Raw genomic sequence first — 24872 nt, 5'->3', positions numbered from 1 at the left:
CCCCCCTCTATCTATCTCTGTCCCCCCTCTATCTATCTCTGTCCCCCTCTATCTATCTCTGTCCCCCTCTATCTATCTCTGTCCCCCCTCTATCTATCTCTGTCCCCCCTCTATCTATCTCTGTCCCCCCTCTATCTATCTCTGTCCCCCCTCTATCTATCTCTGTCCCCCCTCTATCTATCTCTGTCCCCCCTCTATCTATCTCTGTCCCCCCTCTATCTATCTCTGTCCCCCCTCTATCTATCTCTGTCCCCCCTCTATCTATCTCTGTCCCCCCTCTATCTATCTCTGTCCCCCCTCTATCTATCTCTGTCCCCCCTCTATCTATCTCTGTCTCCCGTCTCTCTCTCTCTGTCTCCCGTCTCTCTCTGTCACCCCTTTCTCTCTCTATCTCCTCCTCTGTCTCTCCTCTCTCTCAGTCTCTCCCCTCTCTCTCAGTCTCTCCCCTCTCTCTCTCAGTCTCTCCCCTCTCTCTCTCAGTCTCTCCCCTCTCTCTCTCAGTCTCTCCCCTCTCTCTCTCAGTCTCTCCCCTCTCTCTCTCAGTCTCTCCCTCTCTCTCTCAGTCTCTCCCCTCTCTCTCTCAGTCTCTCCCCTCTCTCTCTCAGTCCATCCCCTCTCTCTCAGTCTCTCCCTCTCTCTCAGTCTCTCCCCTCTTGCTCAGTCTCTCCCCTCTCTCTCAGTCTCTCCCCTCTCTCTCTCAGTCTCTCCCCTCTCTCTCTCAGTCTCTCCCCTCTCTTTCTCAGTCTCTCCCCTCTCTCTCTCTCAGTCTCTCCCCTCTCTCTCTCAGTCTCTCCCCTCTCTCTCTCAGTCTCTCCCCTCTCTCTCTCAGTCTCTCCCCTGTCTCTCTCAGTCTCTCCCCTCTCTCTCTCAGTCTCTCCCCTCTCTCTCTCAGTCTCTCCCCTCTCTCTCTCAGTCTCTCCCCTCTCTCTCTCTCAGTCTCTCCCCTCTCTCTCTCAGTCTCTCCCCTCTCTCTCTCAGTCTCTCCCCTCTCTCTCTCTCAGTCTCTCCCCTCTCTCTCTCAGTCTCTCCCCTCTCTCTCTCTCAGTCTCTCCCCTCTCTCTCTCAGTCTCTCCCCTCTCTCTCTCAGTCTCTCCCCTCTCTCTCAGTCCATCCCCTCTCTCTCAGTCCATCCCCTCTCTCTCAGTCCATCCCCTCTCTCTCAGTCTCTCCCCTCTCTCTCTCAGTCTCTCCCCTCTCTCTCTCAGTCTCTCCCTCTCTCTCTCAGTCTCTCCCCTCTCGCTCAGTCTCTCCCCTCTCTCTCAGTCTCTCCCCTCTCTCTCTCAGTCTCTCCCCTCTCTCTCTCAGTCTCTCCCTCTCTCTCTCAGTCTCTCCCCTCTCTCTCTCTCAGTCTCTCCCCTCTCTCTCTCTCAGTCTCTCCCCTCTCTCTCTCAGTCTCTCCCCTCTCTCTCAGTCTCTCCCCTCTCTCTCAGTCTCTCCCCTCTCTCTCTCTCAGTCTCTCCCCTCTCTCTCTCTCAGTCTCTCCCCTCTCTCTCTCAGTCTCTTCCCTCTCTCTCTCTCAGTCTCTCCCTCTCTCTCTCTCAGTCTCTCCCCTCTCTCTCTCTGTCTCCCTTCTCTCTCTCTGTCTCCCCTCTCTCTCCATCTCCCCCCTCACTCTATCTCTCTCTCTGCCTCACTCTTCTGTTATCCAGTGTTGAACTCTGTTTGCTTTATGTTCCTGTGAAGTATCTCTGGATGCTTTATCTGCTAAAGTCAGTTGTTACTGCGGACTGTGCTCTCTCTCTGACTGTTATCTCTCCTTATCTGTTTGAGCAGAGTTTCAATGAGAGTGAACCTGAGGACACGTTACAGACAATGATTAACCCCAATGAGGTTTACAGCAGCAGTCGGAGTGTAGTCGAAGTAGCCTCAGAGACGGACAGCGGTATCTCCGATGACCAGCGCCCGGACAGTCCACAGCACAGTGACCCTGGACCTGAGAGTGAGGCTGGTCCCAGCACACTCTACCAGGTTGTGTATGGAGTCAGCGTGCTGGAAGACATGCAGACAGAGCGAGCAGCCAGCAACACCAGCCTCGTGTCAATCGAGTTCGGTCAGTGACCCCGACCCCGGGACAGGGAGGGTCAGTGACCCCGGGACAGGGAGGGTCAGTGACCCCGGGACAGGGACAGGGAGGGTCAGTGACCCCGGGACAGGGAGGGTCAGTGACCCCGGGACAGGGACAGGGAGGGTCAGTGACCCCGGGACAGGGACAGGGAGGGTCAGTGACCCCGGGACGGTGAGGGTCAGTGACCCCGGGACAGGGAGGGTCAGTGACCCCGGGACAGGGAGGGTCAGTGAGCCCGGGACAGGGACAGGGAGGGTCAGTGACCCCAGGACAGGGAGGGTCAGTGAGCCCGGGACAGGGAGGGTCAGTGACCCCGGGACAGGGACGGGGAGGGTCAGTGACCCCGGGACAGGGACAGGGAGGGTCAGTGAGCCCGGGACAGGGAGGGTCAGTGAGCCCGGGACAGGGACAGGGAGGGTCAGTGACCCCGGGACAGGGACGGGGAGGGTCAGTGACCCCGGGACAGGGACAGGGAGGGTCAGTGACCCCGGGACAGGGACGGGGAGGGTCAGTGACCCCGGGACAGGGACAGGGAGGGTCAGTGACCCCGGGACAGGGAGGGTCAGTGACCCCGGGACAGGGACAGGGAGGGTCAGTGACCCCGGGACAGGGAGGGTCAGTGACCCCGGGACAGGGACAGGGAGGGTCAGTGATCCCGGGACAGGGACAGGGAGGGTCAGTGAGCCCGGGACAGGGAGGGTCAGTGAGCCCGGGACAGGGAGGGTCAGTGACCCTGGGACAGGGAGGGTCAGTGAGCCCGGGACAGGGAGGGTCAGTGACCCCGGGACATGGACGGGGAGGGTCAGTGACCCCGGGACATGGACGGGGAGGGTCAGTGACCCCGGGACAGGGACGGGGAGGGTCAGTGACCCCGGGACAGGGAGGGTCAGTGAGCCCTGGACAGGGAGGGTCAGTGAGCCCGGGACAGGGAGGGTCAGTGACCCCGGGACATGGACGGGGAGGGTCAGTGACCCCGGGACATGGACGGGGAGGGTCAGTGACCCCGGGACAGGGACGGGGAGGGTCAGTGACCCCGGGACAGGGACGGGGAGAGTCAGTGACCCCGGGACAGGGACGGGGAGGGTCAGTGAGCCCGGGACAGGGACGGTGAGGGTCAGTGACCCCGGGACAGGGAGGGTCAGTGACCCCGGGACAGGGACAGGGAGGGTCAGTGACCCCGGGACAGGGACAGGGAGGGTCAGTGACCCCGGGACAGGGACAGGGAGGGTCAGTGAGCCCGGGACAGGGACGGTGAGGGTCAGTGACCCCGGGACAGGGAGGGTCAGTGACTCCGGGACAGGGACAGGGAGGGTCAGTGACCCCGGGACAGGGACGGGGAGGGTCAGTGAGCCCGGGACAGGGACGGGGAGGGTCAGTGAGCCCGGGACAGGGATGGTGAGGGTCAGTGACCCCGGGACGGGGAGGGTCAGTGACCCCGGGACAGGGACGGGGAGGGTCAGTGACCCCGGGACAGGGACGGGGAGGGTCAGTGACCCCGGGACAGGGACGGGGAGGGTCAGTGAGCCCAGGACAGGGACGGTGAGGGTCAGTGACCCCGGGACAGGGAGGGTCAGTGACCCCGGGACAGGGAGGGTCAGTGACCCCGGGACAGGGACAGGGAGGGTCAGTGACCCCGGGACAGGGACAGGGAGGGTCAGTGACCCTGGGACAGGGACAGGGAGGGTCAGTGACCCCGGGACAGGGACAGGGAGGGTCAGTGAGCCCGGGACAGGGAAGATCAGTGATTCTGGAACATGGAGGGTGTGTGTGTGCGTGTATGCACGTGGTGGGGAGGAGTTGATGTGTGTGTGTCTGAGTGTAAGTCTGAGGTTGTGTGAATATTGAGAGAAGTGAGTTGGGCTGGATTGCTCCCCTCCTTGGTTGAATATCATGCTAACCTTTTGTTCTTTGAAGAAGTGACATGAGTGTGGATAAAGGGGAACTGGTGGATGTACTGTACTTAGATTTCCAGAAGGCATTTGATCAGGTGCCACATCAAAGGTATTGTGGAAAGTAAAAGCTCATGGTGTAGGGGGTAACATTTTGTCATGGGTAGAAGTTTGGCTAGCTAACAGAAAACAAAGGGTAGGCATAAATGGGTTTTTTTCTGGTTGCAGGATGTGATGAGTGGTGTGCCACAGGGATCAGTGCTGGTGCCTCAACTGTTTACAATTTATATAAATGACTTGGATGAAGGGATGGATGGGATGGTTGTTAAATTTGCTGATGACACAAAGATAGGAAGGAAATTAAGTTGTGAAGAGGATATAAGGAGGCTACAAAAAATATAGACAGGTTAAACGAGTGGGCAAAGACCTGGCAAATGGAGAATAATGTGGGAAAATGTGAAATTGTCCATTTTGGCAGGAAGAATAAAAGAGAAGCATATTATCTAAATGGTGAGAGATTGCAGAGCTCTGAGATTCAGAGGGATCTGGGTATCTTAGTGCATGATTCACAGAAGGTTAGTATGCAGGTACAGCAGGTCATTAGGAAAGCTTACGGAATGTTATCATTTACTGTGAGGGGAACTGAGTATAAAAGTAGGGAGGTTGTTATACAGGGCATTGGTCACCTTATTTAAGGAAGAATGTGTTAGAAGTAGTACAGAGAAGGTTCACCAGACTAATACCTGGAATGAGTGGGTTGTCTTTTGAGGAAAGAACAGGTTAGGCTTGTATCCGTTGGAGTTTAGAAGAGTAAGAGGCAGCTTGATTGAAACAAATAAGACCCTGAGGGGTATTGACAGGGGGGACGTGGAGAGGATGTTTCCTCTTGTGGGAGAATCTAGAACTAGGGGGTCACTGTTTACAAATGGAGGGTCACCCATTTAGGATGCAGAGGAGGAAAACAGTTTTCACTCAGAGGATTGTGAGACTATGGAACTCTCTTCCTCAAACGGTGGTTGAGGTGGAGTCCTTGAATGTTTTTGAGGCAGAGCTAGATAGACTCTCGATAAGTAAGGGGGTGGAGGGTTAGAGAGGGTAGACAGGAATATGAGGTTAAAGTCAGATCAGCTATAATCTTATTGAATAGCAGTGCAGGTTCGAGGGGCCGAATGGCCTACTCCAGATTGGTATGTTTGTATGTAACCCACGGGTATAGAGTGGACCAGGACCGCAGCGAGAGTCAGTTCCTCTGAGGATTAAGTAACTCAACTGTGCCGTTCTGTGTTGCAGGCAGTTGGAATACACCGATGCTGATCCCAGAGACTTGTGTTGTAGACACTGCACCAACCCTCCCAGGCAGTGTGAAGAGGTCACGTAGCATCACAGACACTGACACAGATATCGTCAACAGCCTGATGGTAAAGAAGGCAAGCAACGAATAGGAGGCAAACATTAAAACACACAGCCAACACTCAGCCAACCTGCTACCAACTCAGCAGCCACAACCCACACCACCTCTGTCATGAGGCTGAGATAACTGCGTGCCCATGACTGTCTACAGTCTGCTCTCACTGGTCTATATGCAGACACAGTGTGAGGAACAATGATTCAGTTAGAGCCAGCACCTTCAGGAGAGGAGGGGGACCCTGTACCCCAGTGAGAGTCAGCACCTTCAGGAGAGGAGGGGGACCCTGTACCCCAGTGAGAGTCAGCACCTTCAGGAGAGGAGGGGGACCCTGTACCCCAGTGAGAGTCAGCACCTTCAGGAGAGGAGGGGGATCTGTACCCCAGTGAGAGTCAGCACCTTCAGGAGAGGAGGGGGACCTGTACCCCAGTGAGAGTCAGCACCTTCAGGAGAGGAGGGGGATCTGTACCCCAGTGAGAGTCAGCACCTTCAGGAGAGGAGGGGGACCCTGTACCCCAGTGAGAGTCAGCACCTTCAGGAGAGGAGGGGGACCTGTACCCCAGTGAGAGTCAGCACCTTCAGGAGAGGAGAGGGACCTGTACCCCAGTGAGAGTCAGCACCTTCAGGAGAGGAGAGGGACCCTGTACCCCAGTGAGAGTCAGCACCTTCAGGAGAGGAGGGGGACCCCATACCCCAGTGAGAGTCAGCACCTTCAGGAGAGGAGGGGGATCTGTACCCCAGTGAGAGTCAGCACCTTCAGGAGAGGAGGGGGACCCTGTACCCCAGTGAGAGTCAGCACCTTCAGGAGAGGAGGGGGACCTGTACCCCAGTGAGAGTCAGCACCTTCAGGAGAGGAGGGGGACCTGTACCCCAGTGAGAGTCAGCACCTTCAGGAGAGGAGAGGGACCTGTACCCCAGTGAGAGTCAGCACCTTCAGGAGAGGAGAGGGACCCTGTACCCCAGTGAGAGTCAGCACCTTCAGGAGAGGAGAGGGACCCGTACCCCAGTGAGAGTCAGCACCTTCAGGAGAGGAGAGGGACCCTGTACCCCAGTGAGAGTCAGCACCTTCAGGAGAGGAGGGGGACCCTGTACCCCCCCAGTGAGAGTCAGCACCTTCAGGAGAGGAGGGGGATCTGTACCCCAGTGAGAGTCAGCACCTTCAGGAGAGGAGGGGACAGATGATAGTTGTTCTGATGCTGGTGGAGTGAGTCTGTTCCCAGTGAAGATGGTTGGGGCTGTGCAGGATATGCTGCTGACTGTGGAGTTCAGATTAATTCTACCTTCTGTTGTTTCGCAGCATTTCCCTGACCTGGCACTGACTGAGGAGGAGAAACGGCTGCTGAATCAGGAGGGAATTGTCCTGCCCAGCAACCTGCCTCTGACCAAGGTAACCAGTCACCCCTTTCCAAACACACACCGAGCATCAGGGCCACAGTGCAAGGGGTTACCTACCAGCAACTGGGGCTCTTAAAGGAGGAGAGGGAGGTTTAGGAGGGAATTTCAGAGCTCAGGGCCCCAGGCAGCTGAAGGCACGGCCGCCAATGGTGGAGCGATGGGAATCGGGGGATGGGCAAGAGGCCGGAATTAGAGGGGTGTAGTGGCAGGAGGAGGTTACAGAGATAGGGAGGGGTGTAGTGGCAGGAGGAGGTTACAGAGATAGGGAGGGGTGTAGGGGCTGGAGGAGGTTACAGAGATAGGGAGGGGTGTAGGGGCTGGTGGATGTTCCAGAGATAGGGAGGGGTGTAGTGGCAGGAGGAGGTTACAGAGATAGGGAGGGGTGTAGTGGCAGGAGGAGGTCGCAGAGATAGGGAGGGGTGTAGGGGCTGGAGGAGGTTATAGAGATAGGGAGGGGTGTAGGGGCTGGAGGAGGTTACAGAGATAGGGAGGGGTGTAGGGGCTGGTGGATGTTCCAGAGATAGGGAGGGGTGTACGGGCTGGAGGAGGTTACAGAGATAGGGAGGGGTGTAGGGGCTGGAGGAGGTTACAGAGATAGGGAGGGGTGTAGGGGCTGGAGGAGGTTACAGAGATAGGGAGGGGTGTAGGGGCTGGAGGAGGTTACAGAGATAGGGAGGGGTGTAGGGGCTGGAGGAGGTTACAGAGATAGGGAGGGGTGTAGGGGCTGGAGGAGGTTACAGAGATAGGGAGGAGTGTAGGGGCTGGAGGAGGTTACAGAGATAGGGAGGGGTGTAGGGGCTGGAGGAGGTTACAGAGATAGGGAGGGGTGTAGGGGCTGGAGGCGGTTACAGAGATAGGGAGGGGTGTAGGGACTGGAGGAAGTTATAGAGGTGGGGAAGACGCAGAAATGTTCAGGGTTCCAGGAGGAAGCCAACAGATACAAGAAGGAGACAGAAGAGCTGAAGAATCGGCTGAACGTAGCTAAAGAGGCTTCGAAAGCAAAAGCCGAAGAACTTTCCGAGACGCTGGTCGATAATGAAGTCACGGGGAGCTCAACGACTGAATTAAGACAAGTTGAGATTGCAGTTGAGAGAAGTCTGGCTCACAGTGAAGTCAAAAAAAAAGGCCAAGACTAAACTCTGTAGGTAGGAAGAAGACAGAAAGAAAGAAGGTTCGAAAAAGACAATAAAAGGTGGGAATGAAAAAGTTAACAACGTGACAATGCAAAAACAATAACAATACAACATGAAACAACGTATGAAGACAGAAATGGAGAAGCGACGTCTTCGTACAGTATTACATCTTAAATGTGTACTGGAGAACTTCAAACAGGGGCACGTTCAGAGATGTGGCACTAATGGTGCATTTATTATTTCTCAGAAGAAAATCAGCCTCCTCAAGGACTTCTGCAAACCTGTTTGCCCTGAAAGGGATGATAGAATGCCCCTTGAAGATCAAATAGAACTGGTGTCAAATTCACTGTGGGACCGGTTCGAAGGAGCTGCCCAAATGGTGGCCCACAGCACCTATAAACACTTGAAGGAGGCAATAAGCAAATAATTGAACTGTGCCTACTTTGATAGTGTTCCAGTCCCTCACAATGGGTTTGCTGGGTGATGATGCTGAAGATAACTTCAAATAGAGACAAGTTACTTCCAAGGCCTTCTCTGGAAAGGATTCTGTAGACAAATATGAAGAAGTAACTCATAATCTGGAATTTGCCAAGGAGCTTCAGAAAGCCTTTGTTGCACTCAGCCAAGAGCTGCTCAAAACAGAAAAGAAAACGCAACGACTGGAGGATGAGGCACGTCTTCGAGTAAGTCTAAGCCTGATACTTCCCAATTCGGAGGGAAAGGTGGAGATAAGTCAAGGGAACCAAAAAAGCGACTCATGATTTGCAAAGTCGTGGGCGACAATTTCCTTTTGGAGAAGCCGTGTATGTAAAGAATTTTGGTGGAGGACCGAAGTGGTTACCTGGTAAAGTCAGCTCTGTGAGCGGACCATTGTCATGCCACGTGGAAGTGGATGGTGGATCACCCATAAGCATGTGGATCATTTAAGAAGAAGGGAGATACCCCAACAAAATGATGTTCCACTTGTAACCGTTGCTGAACCTGTGGTTCCTGTTGAAGTTGCTCAACCAAAGATAGACATGCCCGATGTCTCTGTCCGAACGGAAGACGCTGAACTGCCTGTGCCTGCACTAGGGGCCATCAAGCTACGAATTAAACTGTAGGTCTTTCTCCCACAAATACTCAGGAGAATCGCTCTCCTCTTTTCCTCCACCCGTGATTTCGCTGGCTTGAAAGCAGAACACAAGATATTCTATACATTGAGACCAGTCATCTTGTGGCTGGCTTAAAGGGATTGATTCTGTCAAACTGTGGCATCTTGGATGAGTATATCTCCCTTTTTAATTATCTTAGATATTCACAATCGCTGGGCGAGGTACAGCACCGGAGCTGATTTATTGTCATCGCCAGTTTGTTATCAAACTGATTTTCCAGGCAACTTTTCTTGGTGGACACATTTAACTTTATTTACAAGGCAGCAACAGCAGCTACACTTGTGCATCAAACTCCATAACTAAAGAAGAATGCTGTCCTAGAGGTTCCCCATGCTCATTGGTTTACACAGATCATGTGATCTTACAGCACAGGATTATTCTTAAAGCTACAGTCCGAAGTTTATCAGAACTACAATGACTACAGCCTCCTTTCTTCCTCCCCTCCCTCCAGCTTGCTATCACATTATTCCAGTTTAAATGACCTTCTCTCTTTCTCCTTTCCCCAGGCTGAGGAACGGATTTTGAAGAAGGTGCGGAGAAAGATCCGGAATAAGCAGTCAGCACAAGAAAGTCGGAGGAGGAAGAAGGAATACATTGATGGGTTAGAGAGCAGGTGAGGGGTAAAGACAGGATCAGGCAAGGGAAGGGGTTCAGAGAGCGAGTGAGGGGACCTGGTCTCCACTGACTTTATTTTTATTCATTCATGGGATGTGGGTGTCGCTGGCTGGGCCCTGCATTTACTGTCCATCCCTGATTGTCCTTGAGAAGGTGGTGGGTGAGCTGCCTTCTTGAACCGCTGCAGTCCCTGTGGTGTAGGTACACCCACAGTGCTGTTAGGGAGGAAGTTCCAGGCTTTTGACCCAACGACAGAGCAGGGCACTGGAGGGTGAGATTGCCATTGTCGTTCCCGGTGCCAAGGTTGATTCCGGGTGGTCCGTCCGGTTTCATTCCCTCTTGACTTTCTAGTGGTTTGATACAATTGCTTGGCCATTTCAGAGGGGCAGTTAAGAGTTAACCACGTTGCTGTGGGTCTGGAGTCACGTGTAGGCCAGACTGGGTAAGGACGGCAGATTTCCTGCCCTAAAGGGGCACGAGTGAACCAGATGGGTTTTTACAACAGTTCACAATGTTCCATGGTCATCAACAGACATTTAGTTCCAGATTTTTTTTTATTGATTGAATTCAGATTCCACCACCTGCCTTGGTGGGACTCAAAGCCGTATCCGCGGAGCATTACGCTGGGTCCCTGGATGATTAGTGACAATACCACTTTGCTACTCCCTCCTCACTGTGTTCTAACACACTCTATCTCCCTCTCTTCCCTCAGGGTTGCTGCCTGTACAGCACAAAACCAGGAGCTTCAGAAACAAATGCTACAGCTCGAACATCACAATGTGTGAGTGTCCATCATGGCCACTTCCTCAAGTCAGCACTATCACTGGGGTCTTCGTCAGTACTGACCCTCCGACAGTGCGGCACTCCCTCAGTGCTGACCCTCCGACAGTGCGGCGCTCCCTCAGTACTGACCCTCCGACAGTGCGGCGCTCCCTCAGTACTGACCCTCCGACAGTGCAGCACTCCCTCAGTACTGACCCTCCGACAGTGCGGCGCTCCCTCAGTACTGACCCTCCGACAGTGCGGCGCTCCCTTAGTACTGACCCTCCGACAGTGCGGCACTCCCTCAGTGCTGACCCTCCGACACTGCGGCGCTCCCTCAGTGCTGACCCTCCGACAGTGCGGCGCTCCCTCAGTACTGACCCTCCGACAGTGCGGCGCTCCCTCAGTACTGACCCTCCGACAGTGCGGCGCTCCCTCAGTACTGACCCTCCGACAGTGCGGCGCTCCCTCAGTACTGACCCTCCGACAGTGCGGCGCTCCCTCAGCACTGACCCTCCGACAGTGCGGCGCTCCCTCAGTACTGACCCTCCGACAGTGCGGCGCTCCCTCAGTACTGACCCTCCGACAGTGCGGCACTCCCTCAGTACTGACCCTCCGACGGTGCGGCGCTCCCTCAGTACTGACCCTCCGACGGTGCGGCGCTCCCTCAGCACTGACCCTCCGACAGTGCGGCACTCCCTCAGTACTGACCCTCCCACAGTGCGGCGCTCCCTCAGTACTGACCCTCCGACAGTGCGGCGCTCCCTCAGTACTGACCCTCCGACAGTGCGGCGCTCCCTCAGTACTGACCCTCCGACAGTGCGGCGCTCCCTCAGTACTGACCCTCCGACAGTGCGGCACTCCCTCAGTACTGACCCTCCGACAGTGCGGCGCTCCCTCAGTACTGACCCTCCGACAGTGCGGCGCTCCCTCAGCACTGACCCTCCGACAGTGCGGCACTCCCTCAGTACTGACCCTCCCACAGTGCGGCGCTCCCTCAGTACTGACCCTCCGACAGTGCGGCGCTCCCTCAGTACTGACCCTCCGACAGTGCGGCGCTCCCTCAGTACTGACCCTCCGACAGTGCGGCGCTCCCTCAGTACTGACCCTCCGACAGTGCGGCACTCCCTCAGTACTGACCCTCCGACAGTGCGGCGCTCCCTCAGTACTGACCCTCCGACAGTGCGGCGCTCCCTCAGTACTGACCCTCCGACAGTGTGGCCCTCCCTCAGTACTGACCCTCTAGTTAATATCTGACATTTTGTATCTTTAGGTCTCTGCTAACTCAGCTACGTAGGTTACAGTCTCTGATTAAAGAGACTTCGAACAAGGCAGCACAGACCAGTACCTGCATCATGGTGAGTATCCGACAATGAAGGCAGTGCTGGGCGGTACACAGCAGGATCCCACAGGCTCAATGCTGCTGGATGAGCTCAGTGACCTCGGTCACCCTGGGACAATGATAGGTGCTGAACAAGGCAGGCTTCCTTTCACAGCTATCCAGAGTGCGGCAAACACCCCTTCCTGCTACAGAGTCTGAGGTGCCTGGCGAGGATCGGATTGCTCTGGGCACTGATTCCCCACACGGGCATCTGGCACCCACTATCAATGTTAACTGGTGAAGAATGAGTGTGCCCAGTCCTCACTCGCCCAGTGTTAATGCACAGGTTGCTGAGCAGTGTTTCTCTTCGATTTACCCCCACCCCCACCACCAACCAACCGGTGGCACTGAGGCAAATTTTACACTGAGCAGCATTCGGCAAATTGGCAGAGTGTTCGGGGATGACACCAGGGCCCCCCGCTCCTTCACCATCTGAACTATCGGGATTGAACCATAACCCTCACACAGAGAAGGGCGCGTCCCTGGGGTGTCAGCTCCCAGCCACGGGACGAGATATTATATCGGCTGACCACAAGCTCAGTCAAAGAGGTCGATTTTAGGGAGCAGAGAGAGAGGGAGGCAGAGAGGTTGAGGGAGGAAATTCCAGCACTCAGGGCCCCAGACAGCTGAAGGCACAGCCGCCAATGGCAGAGGGATTGGAATCGGGGTCTGGGCAAGAGGCCAGAATTGGAGGAGCACCGAGACCTCGGAGGGGTGTAGGGGCTGGAGGAGGTTACAGAGATAGGGAGGGGTGTAGGGGCTGGAGGAGGATACAGAGTTAGGGAGGGGTGTAGGGGCTGGAGGAGGTTACAGAGTTAGGGAGGGGTGTAGGGGCTGGAGGAGGTTACAGAGATAGCGGGGGCTGGAGGAGGTTACAGAGATAGGGAGGGGTGTAGGGGCTGCAGGAGGTTACAGAGATAGGGAGGGATGTAGGGGCTGGAGGAGGTTACAGTGATAGGGAGGGGTGTAGGGGCTGGAGGAGGTTACAGAGATAGGGAGCGGTGTAGGGGCTGGAGGAGGTTACAGAGATAGGGAGGGGTGTAGGGGCTGGAGGAGGTTACAGAGATAGGGAGGGATGTAGGGGCTGGAGGAGGTTACAGAGATAGGGAGGGGTGTAGGGGCTGGAGGAGGTTACAGAGATAGGGAGGGGTGTCGGGGCTGGAGGAGGTTACAGAGATAGGGAGGGGTGTAAGTGCTGGAGGAGGTTACAGAGATAGGGAGGGGTGTAGGGGCTGGAGGAGGTTACAGAGATAGGGAGGGGTGTAGGGTCTGGAGGAGGTTACAGAGATCGGAGGGTTATAGGCTGGAGAGGTGTGGCTGTGGAGGGATTTGAAATCAAGGATGAGAATGATTAGAATGACGAGGTTGGACTGAGAGTAAACGGTCAGTTTGCACAGGGTTAATGGGTAAAGGGAGTTTGGTTTGAGTTTGGATGAGCTGTTTTATGCAGAGAGGGTGAGAGATGGAACGAGCTGTTGTTGATGGGTCAGAAGCCCTGGTCAGACTGGAGACTGAGCTTGTGAATGATCTGCTTCAAGCTGATCCTGTGCAGTTCGAGGTATAAACCAAAGCTGTAATATTTCTGAGCTTCAATTCGAGTACTGTGTCTAAATGTGTGCGAATCTCAGTCAGACAGCACTTACTCTCTCTGTTTACAATCCCACTGCCACAGATTATGACTTTCTCCCTGATGCTGCTGATTATGCCCAGTTACAACCTGATCCGCTTGGAGACTCCAACCAATCAGCAGGGATACAAACCCACTGGAGGTACAGTATTTAGACATGGTGACATCCTGCTCTGTCTCACTGGATTAGCAACAGTGGATTGTGCTGGAGGCAGTCTGTACAGGCGCCCTCATTACTGACCCTCCGACAGTGCGGCACTCCCTCAGTACTGACCCTCCGACAGTGCGGCATTCCCTCAGCACTGACCCTCCGACAGTGCAGCACTCATTCAGTGCTGACCCTCCGACAGTGCGGCACTCATTCAGTGCTGACCCTCCGACAGTGCGGCACTCATTCAGTGCTGACCCTCCGACAGTGCGGCACTCATTCAGTGCTGACCCTCCGACAGTGCGGCGCTCCCTCAGTGCTGACCCTCCGACAGTGCAGCACTCATTCAGTGCTGACCCTCCGACAGTGCGGCGCTCCCTCAGTGCTGACCCTCCGACAGTGCGGCGCTCCCTCAGTACTGACCCTCCGACAGTGCGGCACTCCCTCAGTACTGACCCTCCGACAGTGCGGCATTCCCTCAGCACTGACCCTCCGACAGTGCGGCACTCATTCAGTGCTGACCCTCCGACAGTGCGGCGCTCCCTCAGTGCTGACCCTCCGACAGTGCGGCGCTCCCTCAGTACTGACCCTCCGACAGTGCGGCACTCCCTCAGTACTGACCCTCCGACAGTGCTGCTCTCCCTCAGTACTGACCCTCCGACAGTGCGGCACTCCCTCAGTACTGACCCTCCGACAGTGCGGCGCTCCCTCAGTACTGACCCTCCGACAGTGCGGCATTCCCTCAGTACTGACCCTCCGACAGTGCGGCACTCCCTCAGTACTGACCCTCCGACAGTGCGGCACTCCCTCAGTGCTGACCCTCCGACAGTGCGGCGCTCCCTCAGTGCTGACCCTCCGACAGTGCGGCGCTCCCTCAATGCTGACCCTCCGACAGTGCTGCACTCCCTCAGTACTGACCCTCCGACAGTGCGGCACTCCCTCAGTACTGACCCTCCGACAGTGCGGCGCTCCCTCAGTACTGACCCTCCGACAGTGCGGCACTCCCTCAGTACTGACCCTCCGACAGTGCGGCACTCCCTCAGTACTGACCCTCCGACAGTGCGGCGCTCCCTCAGTACTGACCCTCCGACAGTGCGGCACTCCCTCAGTACTGACCCTCCGACAGTGCGGCACTCCCTCAGTACTGACCCTCCGACAGTGCGGCGCTCCCTCAGTACTGACCCTCCGACAGTGCGGCGCTCCCTCAGTACTGCTGTATTTCGTGCTCAGGTCTTTGGGGAGCATCTCTGAAGAGCTGTTTGTGTCCGTGGTTCCAGTAGCTCAGCAACCGTCAGCCCCTTAGAAAGGAACAGGGGAAGGCCTTTTGGCCCCACTAACCTGTTCTGCCCCTTATGGAGACAGTGGTGGTACTCCACCTGCCGCTTTGGTTCTGTAACCCTCAATACTGTTCCCCAACAAAAGTTCAGCAGATGAAGTGAAGAACGGGAATAAGAGTAGCAAATTAAGGAACTGTTCTGTGAGGTTCGAGCTTTGTTATCCCTGCACAGTCACATTCCCGGTTTCTTCCCATTTTGTTCCTCTCAGTTATTTCCAGGACAATCCTAACAGAACAGGAATCGTCCCGGATATCGGAACTTGCTGAGAACTCTCTCTCTGATGTCCTGGGATCTGTAGAGGGGCAGGAAGAAGCTGCCCCATTGGCTGACAGCCTGAGGCCCAACTCCCAAGACGGGCCAGTTAGCAAAGGGAGCCAGTCAGGTCCCCTGCTCGGGGCCCGGGTTCCTCCAGTTAGCCACCTGGAAGCTTCAGACCTCCGGAAAACCAGCAAGAATTCGTCGTCTGGACGACAGGAGGATTCGTCCGGCTCTGGCACTCCCACCCCGAGCCCTGACCTGCCCCATGGTCACTCCCCGACCCCCAGCTCACCACAGGCGGACCAGCAATCTGAGACTGCGAAATCTGGCCGTGCGGATGAGATGTGAAACGGGCTTCTCCATCTTTCAGACCTAAAGTAGGGCAACTGCGCCCCTGCCTCAGGATCAGTTGCCTCTGTCCCTGTGTGAGGTACAGGCCACCGAGTGACCCCTTTGTGTGAGGGACAGAGGCACCGAGTGACCCTCTGTGTGAGGGACAGAGGCACCGAGTGGACCAGTCAGTGGGGTATCAGCCACTGATGACACCGAACTCTAACCCCCACCCCGACTCCCAGACACTTCATCTACACCTTGTCCCGTCTTGATGGGACAGGCTGCTGATTGGACACTGTACATTTCTTCTATTGGTCTGGTATTTCTCATTAATGAGGTTTGTAAATAGTCCTTCATAAAAATCCAAACATCCTCTCTCTCTCTCTCACTCCATGTGTGCGTGAGAGTGTGAGTGAGTGAGTGTTTGTGAGAGTGAGTGAGTGTGTGTGTGAGAGAGTGTGTTTTGTGTATGTGTGAGAGAGTGAGTGCGTGTGAGAGACTGAGTGAGTGTGTGTGCGATGGAATGAGTGTATGTGAGAGTGTGTGTGTATATGTGTGTTTGTGAGAGTGTGTGAGAGAGTATGTATAAGTGTGTGTATGTCTGAGAGTGTGCGTGTGTGTATGAGTGTGCGTGTCTGTGAGTATGAGAGTGTGTATGAGTGTGTGTGTGTGAGTGTGAGAGTGTGTGTGTCTGAGTGTGTGAGATTATGTATGACTGTGTGTCTGAGTGAGTGTGTGTGTCTGAGTGTGTGTGTCTGAGTGTGAGAGTGTGTGTATGAGTGTGTGTGTCTGTGAGTGTGAGAGTGTGTGTGTCAGAGTGAGTGTGTGTGTATATATGTGTGTCTATGAGAGTGTGTGAGAGAGTATGTATGAGTGTGTGTGAGTGAGTGTGTGTGTGTGACAGAATATCTCTCTCTGCATCTATATATATCTGTATCTGTTCTAGAATGCTGTTTACATGAAATAAATTGTTTTGACATGTATATAAAAGCAAGCTCTGCAGTTCCTGAAGGAAGTTGGCAGTATTTTTTTAATATAATGTCATGATTTATTTGGTTCCTGGTATCTGAAAGCTGCTTCCAGCCCTAGCTGTCTTCACCATCTGTGCAAGAGGCAGCACCAGTCCTAACTTCGAGAGCAAGGGGAGAGTGTGATCTGCTTCCTGAAGGAGCTCTGCTAGATTCTTCACAGTACAAGATACACAAAGTAAACCAAGAGTGGTAGAAAAATCAAGAGGTGAATGGGAGGGAGGAACGTACAACAATCACGATCACTGGAGGAAGAGTACTAGGGAAACTAACGGGACTAAATGCTGACAAGTCCCCTGGACCTGGTGGCCTGTATCCTTGGGTTTTAAAGGAAGGATCTGTCAAGAAGTGGTTGTAATCTTCCAAAATTCCCTAGATTCCAGAAAGGTCCCAGCAGGTTGGAAAACCTCAAATGCGACACCTCTATTCAAGAAGGGAGGGAGACAAAAAGCAGGAAGCTATAAGCCAGTTAGCCTACCTGGAAGGGAAAAACAGTATAAACTGGGAATTATGAGTACTGGTCCAAACCATAATTTCCTTCTGGGTAATGTCAGTCATCGGGAAAATGTAATAATCCATCATTAAGGAGGTAGTAGCAGGACATTCAAAGTCACAAGACAATTGGGCAGAGTCAACATGGTTTTGTGAAAGGGGAATAAATTTGTTATTTTGAGGATGTAACAAGCAGGGTGACCAAATGAACACGTGGCTGGAGAAATGGTGTAGCCGGGAGGGATTCAGATTCTTTAGGCACTGGGACCGGCTCTGGGGAAGGTGGGTCCTGTACAAACCGGACGGGCTGCACCCAGGCAGAGCTGGGACCAGTGTCCTTGCGGGGGCTTTTGCTAGTTCTGTTGGGGAGTATTTAAACTAGGCAGGGGGATGGGATCCCAGGAGTAGAATCAGATAGGTCAGATTCAGATCAGAAAAATGGAGGTAGAACATTAGCTAGGGATATTGTGATAGACATGGAGTTACAGGAGAAGCAAAGTTTACAAAGTGTCCAGCAAGGGAAATTAACGGGGTTAAACTGTTTATACTTCAATGCAAGGAGTATTACAAACAAGGTAGATGAGTTAAGGGCACAGGTAGACACATGGCAGCAGGATGTCATTGCTATAATGGAGAACTGGCTAAAGGAGGGGCAAAACTAGCGGCTAAATATCCCTGGTTAGAGTCTTCAGACATGATAGAGTAGGAGATAAAAAAGGAGGGTGGGGTTAGCACTAATGGTTAAAGAATCAATTCCAGTTGTGAGAAGGGATGATATACTAAATGGGTCAACAAACGAGGCTTTATGGATTGAGCTTAGAAATAAAAAAGGGGCAGTCACACTACTGGGAGTATACTACAGACCCCCAAATAGTGAAAGGGAGATAGAAGAACAAATATGTAGGCAAATTTCTGCTTGTAAGGACAAGGGGGCAATAATAGTAGGAGATTTCAACTATCCTAATATCAACTGGGTTTCAAACAATATAAGGGGCTCTGAGGGAGAAAAATTCATGCAGTGTGTCCAGGAGAATTGTTTCAACCAATTAATGACAAACCCGATGCGAGGAGATGCAATTCTAGACCTAGTCTTGGAGAATGAAGAAGGGCAAGTGGGTGAAGTGACAGTTGGCGACCATATCGGGGACAGTGATCACAATTCAGTTAGATTTAGCATTACCATGGAAAAGGACAGAGATAAGGCAGGAGTAAAAGTCTTGAACTGGGGGAAGGCAAATTTTGCAGAAATGAGAAGGGACTTGGCTGAGGTGAACTGGACAGCACTGCTGGAGGATAAAACAGTGGAAAACCAGTGGGAAGCACTAAAAAGCGAGATCCTAATTGTACAAAGTAGACATATCCCCTACAAAAATAAGAGTGGTACTGCCAAATCTAGACCCCCCGGTTGTCTAGAGGAATACAGGGGAAGATCAAACAGAAAAAGAAAGCGTACGATAGGCACAAAGAACTAAGCACTGCAGATAGCCAAGACGAATATAGGAAGTGCAGGGATGAAGTAAAAAAGGAAATAAGGAAATCAAAGAGAGGGCATGAAAAAAGATTAGCAAGTAAACTTAAAGATAACCCAAAGATGTTTTACCAATACATTAATGCTAAAAGGTTAGTTAAGGAAAAAGTGGGACCTATCAGAGATGAAGATGTGTGTAGATGCAGAGGCTGTGGGAAGGGTTTTGAATGAATATTTTGTCTCCGTGTTTACAAAGGAAAGGGAGGATGTAGATATAGTTGTCCAGGAGGAACACTGAGAGATATTGGACGGGATAGTCATAAAGGGAGAGGAAGTACTCGAAGGGTTGAAATCCTTGAAAGTTGATAAGTCACCAGGGCCAGATGTATTGTTTCTGAGGCTGCTGAAGGAAGTCAGGGAGGAGATAGCAGATGCTCTGAGGATGATTTTCCAATCTTCACTCGATACAGGGGAGGTACCGGAGGACTGGAGAAATGCAAACGTAGTTCCATTGTTTAAAAAGGGATCAAAGGAAATGCCAAACAATTATAGGCCAATTAGTCTTACATCGGTGGTGAGCAAATCAGTAGAATCAATCCTGAGAGATAGGATTAACTGTCATGTGGAAAGGCTAGTCAGGGATGGTCAGCATGGATTTGTTAAAGGAAGGTCTTGCCTCACAAATTTGATTGAATTCTTTGAGAAAGTGACAAGAAGGGTTGATGAAGGTAGTGCAGTGGATGTTGTGTACATGGATTTTAGCAAAACATTTGACAAGGTCCCACAAAGCAGATTGGTCAGGAAAGTAAAAGCTCATGGGATTCAGGGTAATGTGGCAAACTGGATAAAAGGTTGGCTTTGTAACAGGAAACAAGGGTAATGGTCGATGGATGCCCTTGCGAATGGAAAGTTGTCTGAAGTGGTGTTCCACAGGGCTCGGTGTTGGGACCCTTGCTGTTTGTGTTATATATTAACGATTTGGACGTGAACGTGGGGGGCACGATTGGGAAATTTGCAGATGACACAAAGATTGGCCGAGTAGTGGATAGTGTAGAGGATAGTCATAATCTCCAAAACAATATAGATGGGTTGGTGGAGAGGGCGGTAAAGTGGCAGATGGATTTTAACATAGAGAAGTGTGAGGTCATACATTTAGGGAGGTCAAACAGTTACAGGAATTACACAATAAATGGGAATATATTAAGAGGGGTAGATGAAGTGAGAGATCTTGACATACAAGTACACAGGTCCCTGAAGGCAGCAGTTCAAGTAGACAAGGTTGTAAAGAAGGCATATGCAATGGTCTCCAGAGGTATAGAATATAAAAGTAAGGATATAATGTTGGAATTGTATAAAACACTGGTAAGGCCACAACTGGAGTATTGTATGCAGTTCTGGTCACCACATTACAGGAAGGATGTAATAGCTCTGGAGAGGGTGCAGAGGAGGTTTATAAGAATGTTGCCAGGGTTAGAAAAGTGTAGCTACGAGGAGAGATTGGATAGGTTGGGGTTATTTTCCTTAGAACAAAGAAGGCTGAGAGGTGACTCGATTGAGGTGTACAAAATTATGAGGGGAATAGATAGAGTGGACAGGGTAAAATTGTTTCCCTTGGTGGAGAATTCTAGAACCAGGGGACATAGATTCAAGATAAGTGGCAGAAGGTGTAGGGGGGACATGAGGAAGAACTTTTTTTATGCAGAGGGTAGCGGGTGTCTGGAATTCGCTGCCCAAGTTGGTGGTAGAGGCAGAAACTCTAAAACTCTTTTAAAAAGTATCTGGATCTGCACCTTAAGTGCTGTAAGCTGCAGGGCTATGGGCCGGGTGCAGGAAGGTGGGATTAGAAAGGGCACCTGGGTGTCCTGGGGCTGGCATGGACAAGATGGGCCAAATGGCCTCCTTCTGTGCTGTAACCTTTCTATGGTTCTATGGGTGGATAAAGGGGAATCAGTAGATGTAGTATATTTGGATTTCCAAAAGGCATTCAATAAGATGCCACAGAAAAGGTTACTGCGCAAGATAAGAGCTCATGGTGTTAGGGGTGATATGTTAGCAGAGATAGAGGATTGGCGAACAAGCAGCTAATTCGGGCACAGTCAAGGTATATTCCCTGAAAAGGGAAAGGGAAAGGCAGGGCAAACAAATCCAGAGCTCCCTGGATAACAGAAGAGACGGAAATGAAGATAAAGAGAAAGTGACAGGTGTCAGGTAGAAACTACAATTGAGAACCAGGCTAAATACAGAAGGTTCAGAGGAGAGGGGACGAAACAAATAAGAGAAGCAAAGAGGGAGTATGAAAAGAGACTGGCAGGTAACATAAAAGGGAATCCCAAAGTCTTCTACAGGCATATAAATAGTAAAAGGGTGGTAAAGGAGGAGTTGGGTTGATTAGGGACCAAAAAGGGAGGCTGGGGGAATAGCTGAGGTATTAAATAAATACTTTGCATCTGTCTTTACAAAGGAAGATGTTACACAGGCCGTGGTGAAAGAGGAGGTAATACACTGGAAGGGTTTAAAATTGAAAATGAGGAGGTATTGGGTAGACCGACTGCACTTAAGGTTGATAATGTACCAGGACCAGATGAGATGCATCCAGGGATACTGAGGGAAGTGAGAGTGGAAATTGTGGAGGCACTGGCCATAATCTTTCAGTTTTCCTTAGACTCTGGGGTGGTCCCAGAGGACTGGAGAATTGCAAACGTTACACCATTGTTCAAAAAAATAGTGTAAAGGTAACAGGCCAGACAGTTCAACTTCAGTTGTGGGGAAACTTCTAGAAACAATAATTTGGGGCAAAGTAAATAATCCCATCGACAAATGTGGGTTATTAAGGAAAGCCAGTGTGGATTCCTTAAGGGAAAATCATGTTTAACTAACTTGCTGGAGTTTTTTTGAAGAGGTAACAGAGGGTTAATGAGGGCAATGCTGTTGATGTGGTGTACATGGATTTCCAAAAGGCATTTGATACAGTGCCACTCAACAGACTTGTGACCCAGACCTTGGTGTACAGGGCACAATTTCAAAGTTTGTGGATGATACAAAACTCATGAGCTTTGTGAACTGTGAGGAGGATAGTGTCAAACTTCAAGAGGACAGGGAAAAGTTGCTGGAATGGACGAACAGGTGGTAGATGAAGTTCAATGCAGAGAAATGTGTAATAATTCACTTTGGTAGGAAGAGGCAGTGTAAAATAAGGGGTGCAACTCTAAAGGAGGTGCAGGAGCAGAGGGACCTGGGTGTATATGTGCATAAGTCATTAACGGTGACAGGAATGTTGAGAGCGTGGTTAATAAAGCATACAGTATCCTGGGCTTTATTAATAGAGGCATAGAGTACAAGAGCAAGGAGGTTATGTTGGACTTGTATAGGACACTAGTTCTGGAGTATTGTGTCCAGTTCTGGGCGCCGCACTTTAGGAAAGATGTGAAGGCATTGGAGAAGGTGCAGAAAATATTCACAAGAATGGTTCCTGGGATGAGAAATTCAGTTATGAAATTTGTAAGGAACATATCTTTTTATTTTTTATTGGGCTGTACATTAGAATTACAATGGTTGCAGTTTGAAAGACATGTCCACGGGAACAGGGTGAGAGATATATATACAATGTTGCATATATACATGTCCACTGGAACAGAGTGTGCTATGAAAGACAGGATGGTGCTGAAAAGAGTCCTGGACCAAGAGAGCTCTGTCTAGCAACAATGTTTTAATTGGCTCCTGACCAGGTGACCAGGGTTTTGTGTGGTAGCAGCGCAGCAGAAAGCTCCTGGCCTGCAAAGAGGAAACATCTAAAATCTCGTTTCCTCATATCTTTATAACCTGCTCTCTCTATGAGGAAACCCCTGTAAAAAGGAAAAGGGGAAAACCACTGTTAGAGACATTGAAATGCAAGTTCTCAACCAGCGAACTAAATACTGAAAGTGCTGGAAGACCACCTCGTGTCATCAACAAGAACTGAAAGGAATTTGGAAGATATCGATCAAAATCAACCCATCAAATCCTGTACTCCGGAATTGGTGCTATTGAACTGTTTTATCCCACCCTTAAAATCCATGTTGTCTGTGTGTCTGTGTGCGTGTGTCTGTGTGTGTGTGTCTGTGTGTGTTTGTGTGTGTGTCTGTGTGTGTATAGGGATTTAAGAAGGGGTAGGGCTTAAGTTATTGAGTTAGAAGTCAGCAGTTCATATTTCTTTCTTCTGTCACTGGTTAAAGACAATTTATTCAATAAACAGTTATTTACTGATTAAGTTTACAAAGCTGGTGCTTGGATTCTGTTAAACTAATTTAAACAATTAGGTGGAATTGAGGCAACCTGGTGGTTTTGATGAAACTTTTTTCACATTTCTCGCTGCTTGGGGAGCAGTGGAGCTGGATATTACAGCTCACTATCCCCAGTGGGTCCTGACAAGATAGACTGGAAACGTTAGGACTATTTTCCTTAGAGAAGAGGAGGCTGGAGGGGAGATTTGAAAGAGGTGTTCAAAATCATGAGGGGCCTGGACAGAGTAAACAGGGAGAAACTAATTCCACTAGTGAAAGGATTAAGAATGAGAGGACACAGATTTAGGGGAGAATTTTCCCCCCCGTTTTGGGGGGAGGTTGTGTGGGGACGGGCGGGAGCGGGTGCAAACCCGATCAGCGCCCCCGATCAGGTCCGCGCTGCCATTTTACGTGTGACGTGCGCCCGGAAGCGCAGAGCGCTCCCTGTGCAGGCGGTGTGGGTGTTCCCTGAGTTGGGGCCTGCGCTTTTCCACTCATGCACGCAAAAGAGCACAGAAATTTCCCTGAGGAACCTCTGTGCCTCAGGGAGATTAGTTTAAGGTTTAAAAATTCAAATAAAGAAAAGAAAATATTTTAAGACATGTCCCCTCTTGTGACAGTGTCACATGAGCTGGGACGTGTCAAGGAACAATAATGAAAATATTTATTTAACTTATAAACCCTTCATGAAACCTCATCCCGCCCGTGGATGAGGTTCATGATAAATGCGAAGGCCGCCTGGGCTCTTCGCCTTCCCGACAACCTTAAGGTTGGACGTGCAGCTCAATTTATTACTTTAATTAAGAGCTCTGAAGAAAAGTCCTACAGACACAAAACGTTAACTCTGTCTTTCTCGCCACAGATGCTGTCAGACCCGCTGAGCTTTTCCAGCAATTTTTCTTCTGTTTCAGATTTCAGTATTTTGCCTTTATATTTATATTGATAGATCCTAACTTTAATTTTGTTTAGAAATGTGGAGAGTGGCTACTGAGCAGAGTCACAGGAGTCAGCTGATGAACTTTCAACAAACAAATAAAACATTTATTAAAGAAGCAAAGATGAACTATATTACAAAACTCCTTCACCCACAACTACACCTTACAGATATATACAGATTTGTAAGGATAACACAAGTTACAAAAGCTATCTTATACTCTAAAGGTCACAGTAAATACACAGCCTGTGTAAACCAATAGGTGACCTGTGGTCACACACACCACAGGTGCCACCCCAAACAGACACTATGGATCTCTCCTCCACTCCCCCCTCACTCTTGTCACACTGTGAGACAACTGGTCTCACAAAACTCCATTTTTCCCATCTCCACTCTCCAAGAACGCACTTTGGAATCTTCTCCCAAACCGATGCTTTCTCTCAGACACCTTCCACAAGGTTCCACCTCCAAGGTTTCGAACTCTCCTTCCAATGTTCCTCTCCCCTGGATCAGCACATGTATTCAAGCTTTCTTCCATGCACACTCTCTCGCTGACTCAGCCCTGCCTGCAGAACACCAGTGCTTCACATGCCCATCGTAAAGAGTTACAGACCTTCAGCTGTCACTTTGGATCTTCCTCTCTGCTCCTTACTTTCACTTCCACAGAATAGGACCTTATCCAGATTCCTGTCCTTGTCCTTTGGCTAGACTGTCCTTTTGGGACCTTTCCTGTTGCACTCCCCTGGATTTGGGGACTTTCTTCTTTAGTTTCTGGAACCTGCTTCACAGTTCCTTCCCCTGTCCTGCTTCTCCTGGCAACTGGCTTCAACTTCAGTTGAGGACTTGCTATCTGCCCCTCCTATGCTGCAACTGCTTCCAACTGAACTCAAACTACCCTTCTGTCACGGTGGGGCCTCCTGTTGCTCAGCAACAGCACAGTTTTTTTCCTAACCTTGTTTAAGCTTTCCTAAACCACCAACTCCGCCCCCCAGCCCCACCCTGAAAACACAGCTCTCCACTTCAAGGGTCATTAAACCCATTAGTAATGCAGGTATACAAAGAGAGCTATATACCTGCTGTCTCCACTCATAGATTAAACTAGATCCCAGATTTCACCTTTTAACCCACAAATAGGAAAACATATAAATTGAACTTAACCTTAAAGATATACCTTATTCCTAACACACCC

General features: G+C 51.3%; 1 protein-coding gene across 2 annotated transcripts; it reads left to right on the top strand.

The window, feature by feature from the left end:
- The first annotated feature begins 1778 nt into the window (after nucleotides 1-1778).
- On the top strand, nucleotides 1779-16492 carry creb3l4 (cAMP responsive element binding protein 3-like 4). Of its 2 annotated transcripts, none has more exons than XM_078533996.1 (8): nucleotides 1779-2050; nucleotides 5245-5372; nucleotides 6657-6746; nucleotides 9548-9654; nucleotides 10369-10437; nucleotides 11692-11776; nucleotides 13472-13568; nucleotides 15120-16492. In XM_078533996.1, the coding sequence occupies exons 1-8, from the start codon at nucleotides 1813-1815 to the stop codon at nucleotides 15515-15517; spliced, it is 1212 nt and encodes a 403-aa protein (XP_078390122.1). In that variant the 5' UTR covers nucleotides 1779-1812; the 3' UTR covers nucleotides 15518-16492. The 2 variants fall into 2 exon arrangements, with proteins under 2 accessions (XP_078390122.1, XP_078390120.1); XM_078533994.1 differs by having other exon boundaries at nucleotides 5245-5381.
- The last annotated feature ends 8380 nt before the right edge of the window (nucleotides 16493-24872 follow it).

The sequence above is a fragment of the Cetorhinus maximus genome, chromosome 36 (genome assembly GCF_964194155.1).
Source record: "Cetorhinus maximus chromosome 36, sCetMax3.hap1.1, whole genome shotgun sequence".
NCBI classification, from domain to species: domain Eukaryota; kingdom Metazoa; phylum Chordata; class Chondrichthyes; order Lamniformes; family Cetorhinidae; genus Cetorhinus; species Cetorhinus maximus.
This window is presented reverse-complemented; position numbering and strand designations above follow the sequence as displayed.